The sequence below is a fragment of the Aethalodelphis obliquidens genome, unplaced genomic scaffold, assembly GCF_003676395.1.
Source record: "Aethalodelphis obliquidens isolate GAN/ISIS:26980383/991018 unplaced genomic scaffold, ASM367639v1 scaffold8, whole genome shotgun sequence".
NCBI lineage: Eukaryota > Metazoa > Chordata > Mammalia > Artiodactyla > Delphinidae > Aethalodelphis > Aethalodelphis obliquidens.
In genome coordinates this window covers 54,273,815-54,284,626 of record NW_020837952.1, presented here as the reverse complement: position 1 = coordinate 54,284,626, position 10,812 = coordinate 54,273,815, and the positions used below count along the sequence as shown (strand labels likewise).

Genomic DNA, 10,812 nt, shown 5'->3' with positions numbered 1-10,812 from the left:
GCAGCATGGCTCACCTTACTTCTCCCCCATCAGATGGCCAGGCAGGGGCTTGGTCCCCTACTTCATAGTTGTGGAAACAGACTCAGGGGTGGTGTGCTCCACCTGGCCAATCAGGCAGGGTGGGCGGGGCTCCAGGCCTCCGGATTCCTGCTGGCTCGGTAGCCTTCATCCTGGCCCAGGCTGTGGTGTGTGTCTCTAGGCAAGTCACTGCTCCTCTCTGGGCCTCTGACTCTCCCAGCCACTGAGGGGTTGCCGGGCTTCGGTCACGGGATTCCGGAGGCCTCTGGCTTCTTCTGCCTGAGGCGTCCCCTGCAGGATCCGCGCCCCCTACCGGAAAGCGCTTTGCGGAGGGGCTCTGGAGGGTGTGTCTGGATTCCCAGACTCTCACCCTCTCTTTCCCTTGGCTCTGCTCTCGCCTGCAGGATGAGCTCATCTTGTGACCTCCCACTGCGGGAGACCCCAGCCTCTATGCATCCCCCTGCCTGGGGTCCCACGGCCATGCTGCTCTGCTCCCCCTCCCCCATGGAAGCCGAGACAAGGGAATTATTTTTGGAACAGCAGCAGTTACACAACAAATGAATGATTTATCTTTGGGCCTGGAGGAGAGGAGGCATTTTGCTGGGCATCTTAATTCTTCTCTGGATCGGAGGGTGGCTGCTGGGTGCGTGGCCACGCGTGTGTGGGCCTGTTGTCCGTACACAAGACTGCAGGTGTGCGTGTGTGTATACACCTGTCGACGTGAGCGTGCCGTGGAGTTCTGGCTCATGTGGGGGCCTGTAGGTCTTTGTGCAGGCAGGTGGACGAGTGTGGACACTAGCGTGCTGGGGCGTGTTTGTGTGTGTGTGCGCGCATGTGTGTGTATGCACCGGGCCTGTTAACTCTCCAGTCTCCCTTCTTTGCCCACTGGCTCCAGACTCTATCCCTTCCTCCCTCCCCCTCCCTTGTTTCTTTGGTCTCTCTCCTTCCATGTCCTGCGGCCCCCTCCTCCCCCTCTTGCCACCCACCACCCCCCTTCTTTTATGTAACAGGGACCCAGAGTGCTGCTGGCGCAGGAACCCTCGGGAGGGGGTGGAAAAGGGACTGGGGGCCTGCACTGGAGCATAGTGGGGTTGCTCTGAGCCTTCACACTGATCTGTCACCCCCTCTTGGTGCTGCCTTTCAGGAACCAGGTGACAGATGGGTCTCTTCCTTCCTGTCCCCGTCTCTCGCGCTCCCCCCTCAGAGCTCCAGTCTCCAGCCTTCCGTGGGAATCGTCTGAAGTTCTGAGCCCAGAACCCTAGGGGGAAGAGGAGGAGGAGGGAGAGGAAGGCAAGCCTTGAGAGCCCGGGCACCCTCCCGGCAGGAGAGGAGCACCTCGGGGAAGCAGACTGTGGGGCCTGTAGCCCCGTGGCCCTGGCCTGGCCGTGGCGCCCGGCTCCTGCGGGTAGCACTCCGGCAGGCCCCCAACAGTTGGCACCGGCTCTGCCTGCCTCGCTTGGGGCCCCCAAGCTGGGGGTCGCCCCCAAGATGGTGGCGGCCCCAGGGAGGACTGTGCTGCCGGCCCCAGCCTCTGGCCGCTAGGCCACCTGCGCCCCGGCCCCCGACCCCAAGCCCGGCCTGTGAGGAGGCCGCGGCCGGAGCCATGCTGCGCCTGGGGCTGTGCGCGGCCGCGCTGCTGTGCGTGTGCCGGCCGGGCGCCGTGCGCGCCGACTGCTGGCTCATCGAGGGCGACAAGGGCTACGTGTGGCTGGCCATCTGCAGCCAGAACCAGCCGCCCTACGAGACCATCCCGCAGCACATCAACAGCACCGTGCACGACCTGAGGCTCAACGAGAACAAGCTCAAGGCCGTGCTCTACTCCTCGCTCAACCGCTTCGGGAACCTCACCGACCTCAACCTCACCAAGAACGAGATCTCCTACATCGAGGACGGTGCCTTCCTGGGCCAGTCGAGCCTGCAGGTGCTGCAGCTGGGCTACAACAAGCTGAGCAACCTGACCGAGGGCATGCTGCGCGGCATGGGCCGCCTGCAGTTCCTCTTCGTGCAGCACAACCTCATCGAGGTGGTGACGCCCGCCGCCTTCTCCGAGTGCCCGAGCCTCATCAGCATCGACCTGTCCTCCAACCGCCTCAGCCGCCTCGACGGCGCCACCTTCGCCAGCCTGGCCAGCCTCATGGTGTGCGAGCTGGCCGGCAACCCCTTCAACTGCGAGTGCGACCTCTTTGGCTTCCTGGCCTGGCTCGTGGTCTTCAACAACGTCACGAAGAACTACGACCGCCTGCAGTGCGAGTCTCCGCGCGAGTTCGCCGGCTACCCGCTGCTGGTGCCCCGGCCCTACCACAGCCTCAACGCCATCACCGTGCTGCAGGCCAAGTGCCGCAACGGCTCGCTGCCCGCCCGGCCCGCCAGCCACCCCACGCCCTACTCCACCGACGCCCAGAGGGAGCCCGACGAGAACTCGGGCTTCAGCCCCGACGAGATCCTTTCGGTGGAGCCACCGGCCTCGTCCACCACGGACGCCTCGGCGGGGCCGGCCATCAAGCTGCACCACGTCACCTTCACCTCGGCCACCCTGGTGGTCATCATCCCGCACCCCTACAGCAAGATGTACGTCCTGGTTCAGTACAACAACAGCTACTTCTCCGACGTCATGACGCTCAAGAACAAGAAGGAGATCGTGACGCTGGACAAGCTGCGGGCGCACACCGAGTACACCTTCTGCGTGACCTCGCTGCGCAACAGCCGCCGCTTCAACCACACCTGCCTGACCTTCACCACCAGGGACCCGGTCCCGGGCGACCTGGCGCCCAGCACCTCCACCACCACCCATTACATCATGACCATCCTGGGCTGCCTCTTCGGCATGGTCATCGTGCTGGGAGCCGTCTACTACTGCCTGCGCAAGCGGCGCATGCAGGAGGAGAAGCAGAAGTCGGTCAAGGTCAAGAAAACCATCCTGGAGATGCGCTACGGGGCCGACGTGGATGCCGGCTCCGTCGTCCACGCCGCCCAGAAGCTGGGCGAGCCCCCTGTGCTGCCCGTGTCCCGAATGTCCTCCATCCCCTCCATGATCGGGGAGAAGCCCACCACCTCCAAGGGGCTGGAAGCTGGGCTGGACACGCCCAAGGTGGCCACCAAGGGCAACTACATCGAGGTGCGCACGGGCACGGGCGGCGATGGCCTGGCCCGGCCCGAGGATGACCTCCCGGAGCTGGAGAACGGCCAGGGCTCGGCCGCCGAGATCTCCACCATCGCCAAGGAGGTGGACAAGGTCAACCAGATCATTAACAATTGCATCGATGCCCTCAAGTTGGACTCGGCCTCTTTCCTGGGGAGTGGCAGCGGTGGCGGGGACCCTGAGATGGCCTTCGAATGCCAGTCCCTCCCTGCGGCCTCCACCACCTCCTCGACTGCCACCCCTGGGGGGCTGGAGCGGCCCAGCTTCCTCTCACCTCCCTACAAGGAGAGTTCCCATCACCCGCTGCAGCGCCAGCTGAGCGCCGATGCCGCCGTGGCCCGCAAGACCTGCAGCGTCTCCTCCAGCGGCTCCGTCAAGAGCGCCAAGGTCTTCAGCCTTGACGTGCCGGATCATCCGGCCGCCGCGGGGCTGGCCAAGGGCGACTCCAAGTACATCGAGAAGGGCAGCCCCCTAAACAGCCCGCTGGACCGGCTCCCGCTGGTGCCAGCGAGCAGCAGCGGGGGCGGCGGCGGCATCCACCACCTGGAGGTGAAACCCGCCTACCACTGCAGCGAGCACCGGCACAGCTTCCCGGCCCTGTACTACGAGGAGGGCGCCGACAGCCTGAGCCAGCGCGTGTCCTTCCTCAAGCCGCTGACCCGCACCAAGCGGGACTCCACCTACTCGCAGCTCTCCCCCAGACACTACTACTCAGGTTACTCCTCCAGCCCTGAGTACTCATCCGAGAGCACGCACAAGATCTGGGAGCGCTTCCGGCCCTACAAGAAGCACCACCGGGAGGAGGTGTACATGGCCGCCGGCCACGCCCTGCGCAAGAAGGTCCAGTTCGCCAAGGACGAGGACCTGCACGACATCCTCGATTACTGGAAGGGGGTCTCGGCCCAGCAGAAGCTGTGACCCTCTCCTCCCTGGTGAGGTTGGAGGGGGAGGGCCAGGGGCACGCGGGGAAGGGCCCGGGCGGCCGGGCGGGGCGCGCTGGGGGCCGAGGCCAAGGAGTGGACGTACACGCACACCCGCACGCACGCACCCACGCACACACCTGACCACCACCTGACTGTGAACCACCACCACCCGACAATACCAGACGGGAAAACAAAGACATGTTCACCTTAAAGTTTACACACTGATACTGAAACCAGTCGTCTCTACTGTGCTGCCCAGGGACTCTGCCAGGGTGTGCGTGCTGGGTGGGGCCGGCGGGCAGGCGAGGAAGCCAAAAGAGGGGGTGGGGTCTGGGGCTCTGGGACTAGGGACAGGTTTGGGGGCAAAGGAGCCCGGGGCGGGGATGGGCCGAAGCCCCCCCTGGGGCAGGGAGCGGGTCCCCCCGGCTGGGGGACAGGTCACGTGGAGATTTAGTAGAAGGTGGACAGTGGGCATCGTTTCCGTCCTTTGTGGATGGGGAAACCGAGGCCCAGAGAAGGGAATTGCTAACCCCAGGGTCACGTGGCAGGCGAGAGTCAAGTCTCCCAACTTCCCGGCCCCGTGCAATCCCCCAGCCCCAGGAGCTCTCCCGGGGCCCTCACCCTCGGTTCACCCACTACCTGTTCTAGAGCTGTGGTCTCCTGGGGCTGTGGCACGTGAGAATCAGGCGGGTGCTTTTCCTTTCTAGAAAGCCCCATGGCCACGTCCCCCCCTTCCCGAGCGTGGAGCTGTGATTCATCATGTACAGGGGCCTCTGCACCATACACACTCCCCCTCCCCCCAACCCCCGCCGCCAGCACCCAGGAGAGGTGGGAGGTCCTGTGGACAGGGGAGGAGCAGGTACGGGGACGGTCCACCGGCCCCCTTCAAGTGTCTTCCAAGTAGCCTGAGGGCTGCCGATGGGGTCTGAGGAGAGCGGCTGAGCCAGCAGCCACCGCGTCTCAGGTGCAGGCCCCATGCCCTGGCCCGCCAGCCTCTCTGGGCCTCCAGGAGCCCTGCTCGTCCCAGAAGGGCAGCAGTATACTGTGATGCCTGGGAGCAGTGGGGAGGTGGGATCTAATGGGGGCCTTCCTGCCTCTGCCCCTGCATCCTGGCCTCCCACCGGCCCGATCCCCCCTCCCGCTCCCCGCCACGGCCCTCGGGGCAGCATCTCAGCCTGCCCAGAGGAAGGAGGGCTTTCCGGAGCTTTTCCACTCACCCCCTCTTGGTTGCCTATCCCTGCCCCACCCCCCTGGCCTGAGGGGCTCCCATGTTTCCCTGAAAATGGCCACTCCTCCCTTGCTGACCCCCATCCTACATTGAACAAAGCACAAATGGTGAGCACTCCCACCTCACCCCTGCTGGGAAGGAGCAGGCTGGATTCCCGGGGCCCCTCCCGTCCCTGGCCAGCCTCTGTTGCCATGGCAACCCAGAGCCTGGCAGTTGGGACCGTTGGCCTCTTGGGGGTTCTCTCTCTCAGTGTGGGTGGTAGAGGGCGGTGAGAGAGGGTAGGGCCAGAGGGGGTGGCTGCCTTTCTCAAGAGCTAGGGGCTTCCTGGGGCGCTGTAAGGGGGTGGGTCTGGGTTCCTGAGACCGTGGGGTCTTGAACACTGTCAGGGTGCTGAGGGGCTGGAGTCGGCCGTCCCTTCCCCTGTGGATGGGAGGTGGGCCCGTGGGGGGCGGAGACACTGTAGCTTTGCCCACCTGCCAGTGTGCCCCTTGGTGCCTCACCCACCGCAGGCGGGGATGGAGCCCACTTGGCTCTCCCCACCCTCCTGCCTTTGGCCTGTCACCCAGTTGGGTTTCTTGAGATTTGGGGAGTGTGACCGTGGGGTGAGGGTGGTTGCTGGGAGGGGACCAGACCTGCACTGCGGGGGGCATTCTGACAGGGAAGCTATAGTGCCGTTCCTGTAGGATCTGGGGGAGGACCGTGGAGGGCGAGGGGACCTCAGGGCTCAACCCAGCCCCTCTCACACCTACTTGGGGCACGGACCAAGCCCGGGGCTCACTTTGGGGGTGACGTTTGCAAGGAAAGGACTGTTCTCCTGGGGAGCGGAGGGGAGGGGGCCAGCATGGATGTGCAGAGCAGGCCTCCCCCGGCTCCCCAAATCCTGCCCCCCAGCCCCTCCTCAGACCGGATTGGCAAAACAGAAAAGCAAGCAGGCCGAGAAGCCAGTGATGTGAGGAAGCAGATTCCCTGTTATATTTGCATGACGATTTTACTGTATTTTTCTGAGCAAACATCTGTCGTGTATGTGCCAGTTTGTCCAGACTCCCTTGCCCCCCCCCCCCCCCCCCCCCCCCCCAATTCCCACAGTCCCTCTGTTGTGATCTGACAAGCAGCTCTTGAAACGTGGGGACGGGCCAGCTCTGCAAAAGACCCAAAACAGGTACCAGCGAAACACAGCCCCCGCCCCACACCCGCCTCCTATCTTTCCGGATGTTGGGCCCACAAGTGCCGCCTCCTCTCCTCCCACATGGCCTCGCCCCTTGGCCTCTTCCTTGCTCGGGAAGGACAGCCCCGGGCAAGGGGGCGTGGGGGGACCTCTCCTCTGTCCTACTTGCTCCCATTTTGCAGATGAGGAAGTCGGGGCCCCCGAAGAGGGAGGGGGTCTGGTGATTTGGCTGCCGGGTGGGGAGGGTCAGGCACACTGCTGAGTACAGGAAGCCCAGAGCTTGGGGCTTCATGGGTGGCCCTACGGGGAGGTTTGGGGCCCTGAGGGAGGAACCTATAGGCGGAGGGGTCCCCCCCGTGACATTGGCCTGGCCTCACTGGAGACAGAGCCGCCTTCATTCCCCCATCATTCCTGGTTGAAGATGACCTGTAAAAACCTCAGACAGGCCGGCTTCAGGGCGCTCTAAAGGATAGATCTCCATCTTAACCACAAGGGTCTTCCACTCCCAGGAGGTGAACCGACATTCACAGCCCAGGTCGTACAGATCTTTGAGGAAGAAGATGGTCCTCCAGCTGCCCAGGCCAGGCCGTAGCTCTGGGGAGGGGGCCACTGCACTGTAGCTCACCCTGGAGGCCTTCCTGCGTCTGTGTCCTGTGTCCTGTTCAGGATAATTTTTCCTCGGGGGGCGGGCAGGGCGAAATAGTCACGGAAGTCAAACGAACATTTATGTCAAGGAGTCTGGCTGGCCCCGGTCCTGTGTTTGCAATGGAGGTGAGCACGGTGGCCCTGGGCCATGGCCTGGGCGGGCCAGGAGGGCAGGCAACCAGGAGAGAAGGGAAGGTACCGGGGAGGAGGAACGAGGAACCTGCTGGAGTGGAGGGGGCGAGCCAGCTGGAGGAGATGTGAGTGCCGCATCCTGGACCTCCTGGGACCTGCCTTGGGTCGTGCCCAGGCTTGCCATCCCTTATCACAGAATCTCTCGAGCCTTCTGGGCGCCTGTTCCTGGGAAGGGGCATCCGTGGGTCCATGCTGTCCTGGAGAGCACAGGTAGGGGCCGCGAACCCTCTGTTGGAGCTAATGGCCTTCCAGAAGTGAAAAGCGGAGGTCTGGCAGGAAGAAAGCTTAGTCTGGGGCGGCCGCCTCCTTGGGGGTCCCAGGCTTGTTTCTCCCCTCTGCAGGAGGGGCCTGTATTGGCCACCCGAAGGCCCCTCGCCTCTGACCCCTCCTAGGGGACAGAGCAGGAAGACGGTGGTGGCGTGTGTCCAGGCCAGGAAAGGACTGTGTGCGGGGCAGTGGGAGTGGAAAGACCCGCTTGGGGAGAGTAGGTCTGGAGAGCCCTAGAGAGGCAGGGTGAAGAGGCTGGGCCTGGCCGAGGGGCTCTGATGGTTCCCAGCAGGAAGTCGCTCACCTGCCCCACTCCACGTCCTGGGCATTTAACAGAGGGGGAAACAGAGGCACAGGAAGGGGAAGGAAAGAAAGCTTCTAAGGTCTCGAAACCAGTTAAAGACAGACTGAGGCCAGGAAAGGGGCCCGGGCATGGGAGACAAGAGTGACAGGTCCTGGCTTATAAGGGGCCTACATGCAGTGACGGGACAACCTCAAACTGTTCCCCAGTGATGGGCACTGCACGGAGAATTAAAATAGGGCGACGGAGGGCGAGGACCTTGGGGAGCCCTCAGGGCAGGGGTGGCCGGCAGCCGAGCTCTCTGAACGACAGAGTCTGAGGACTAGACTGCCGGCCGTGGGAGGGTGAGACGGGAGCAGGAGGGAGTAGGGTAGGAGGAGCTGGGTGTCCCCAAGTACCTCCTCGGGTGCCCCCCACTCCCCTGGCCCTGCCCTGCGAGGACCCCACGGCTTAGCAGCATCCCACCCCATTCCTGAGGGAGCGGGGCTCTGTTTCCGTGGGGGGGGGGGTTGGGTGGTCAAGGCATGGGGAAGCCCTGGGGTGTCCGGCCCCCATGGGGCTTAAGGGGCAGGGCTGAAGCTTGCCCGCCAGGCCAGTGTGAAGGTTGGGGCTCGCCTGACCGCAACGCTGATCTCCTCTCTGCGAAGACTTCTGTTCCACGGCCACCTGTCCATCCTCCCACCTTTAAGGCAGAACCAGTGTATAGACTCCTGTTCTCACGCCTGCTCCAGAGTCCCCCCTGTTAAAGGTACACCTCTGCTGCCCAGCAGTAGGGAGAGGAAGGGGGGTCGAATGGGGTGCGGGGAGAGGGTCTGGGCGGCCTCTCCTTCCCCTGCCTCTCGCCAAACAAGCACAGGGCTGGGGAGGGCCGAGGGGCCCACTCTTGGTTCCTCCCTCCCCAAGGAGCCGCCAGCCCCTCGGCCCTGCCCTGCCGCCTGGCACCTGGTTTGGGTCTGCAGAGTTGGGCTCCTGGCCCCGGGCTACGAACCTGTGAACCCTAGCTGTGTGTGGACCCTTCCTCCCTCGGTGGGGCCTGAACTGTCCTTTTCTTCTTTTCGGGGTCGGGGGGGGACTTCATTTATTTTCTCTTCCCTATATCTGCCTCCCCTTCCTCCCGATTTCCTGTTTTAAACCGAATGGCACGAAATTGTTTTCCTCAACTCGGAGATTCCTGTATGGAGAGAATCAATTTCTATATTTGCAATAAATTTCTTATTTAAAACAACAGGGCCAAGGTCTTTGTTGAATGCCGACCCCTCCCTCTGCAAGTTGGAGTCTCAGCGCCTCCAGTTTCTGGCACCTGGTTTCCGTCTCCCTTTCTCACCAGAGCCTCACACTCAGGGTTATGGCAATGCCCGCCCCTGGTCAAGGAAAAAAGAAGTGTGTCCGCCAGACAGGGTGGGCCAGCAGGGAACTGAAGTGTCAGTGTGCCTCTCACCGCCAAGCCTAGCCGGCTGGGGGGCCTCGTGGCCTCTCCACGCTGGAAACCTGGCAGCCCGTATGCCATGTGCCCCTGCTCCCCTTCCTGGTGTCCAGGCCTCCATCACTGGATCCAGACCTTAGGGGTGGAGGGACATTGGGTCATCACTTAAGTCTCAGCTGATTCCTGGGATTACGCCACCTAGTCAGTATCCGAGGGCCCCAGTTTCTCATACGCCTGCCTCTAACTGCCCTCAGAGGGTTGGGGTGATGCGGGAGGACCCTAAGCAGGTCCCCTGGCCTTGCCGAGGACAACTTCCAGACTGCCTGCCTCTTCCAACCCGTCTGCTGTCCTTTCCTCGCTGGGCCCCTGACCTGGGCCCCCTTACCTGCCTGTCCCCCGCCCTCCCCGCGCCACCAGTCTGCTGCCCTTTTCTCCACAGCTGTCAACCACGCCTGCGCCTTCTCAGGGATCAAGAGATGTCTCTCTGGGCAGGCACGGAGCTCGGGCCCTCATCTAGTGACCTCAGGCTGAACTGCCAAACGTTCGCTCGGGCGGGGGGAGCCTGGAGCCCACCTCCAAGCCCCAGCCTCCGTGACTTCCCAGGAGGCAGAGCCCCTCCCCCTCTCTTCCCAGACCCCTGCTCTCCAACCGCTGCAGACCCTCCTCTGGGCAGCCCCTGGGTTCAGCCCGGATTGCTACAGGGGCACTTGGAGTGGCCTCCCAGGCACTGAGCTCTTCCCCCGCGAGTGATGCCACACGGAGGCATTCGGCAGGCCCCGCCCCGGGGTCAGCAGTCCCTGTGGCCCTGGTGGCTCTCGGCCCATGGACCCTTCCTGATACCTTTTGCCTCCCTGGGAGTTGGTGTGGACTGGGGGGAGGGGCTCCTTGGAAGGGCCCAGGCTGGAGCCTCAGCTGGCCTCCCGTCCCCTCCAAGCTGCCCTCAAGCCGCCTCAGTGCTGCTGTCCCAAGTTGCCGCAGCCTGGGCCGTGGTCTCCCTCTGCTCACTGGCTCTTCCCAAGCAGCTCGTGTCCTGCTTCCTGAGGGAAGTTTCACTGTGAACTTGCACCGTGGTGGGGTGGGGGGCAGGTTTGTGGGGGAGGGTTCAGAGGAGCAGGTATTGGAATCTCACAAGTTCTGTCATCTCAGGCCTGCAGTTGGGACTGGCCTAGGGTCCCCCAGCCTGGCTCAGGCTCAGGCTCACCCAGCCCAGCTGCCTTCCCCTTGCCATCCATGAGGCCTCCCCATGCCATTGTTGTGAGGATGGGGGTCTGCTACCCCTTCTTCCAGGATAGCCTTCAATTTCTGCTCCCTGACAGTAGGGTACTTAAGGTGATTTCACAGCAGCTGAGGTGTTTTCCTCAATGTTTTCCAGAATGTGGGGTTGGAGAATCCAGTTCTGAGTCTGAACTTTCTCTTGGCCCCAGTGCACCCCGCTTCCCTGGGTTGCAGGTCCCAATGTGCAGCTTCTCAGCCCTGCATTTGCAGTCTCCTGCAGGGGTAAGGTCTCAGCC

General features: G+C 63.4%; 1 protein-coding gene across 1 annotated transcript; it reads left to right on the top strand.

The window, feature by feature from the left end:
• Positions 1–1,152: 1,152 nt before the first annotated feature.
• ELFN2 (extracellular leucine rich repeat and fibronectin type III domain containing 2) lies at positions 1,153–6,318 on the top strand. Its single transcript, XM_027107563.1, has one exon. The coding sequence runs from the start codon at positions 1,622–1,624 to the stop codon at positions 4,073–4,075; it is 2,454 nt and encodes an 817-aa protein (XP_026963364.1). The 5' UTR covers positions 1,153–1,621; the 3' UTR covers positions 4,076–6,318.
• Positions 6,319–10,812: the final 4,494 nt, after the last annotated feature.

Excerpts from the sequence above, each read along its gene's own strand:
- ELFN2 (XM_027107563.1), top strand. The coding sequence starts at position 1,622 with ATGCTGCGCCTGGGGCTGTGCGCGGCCGCGCTGCTGTGCGTGTGCCGG.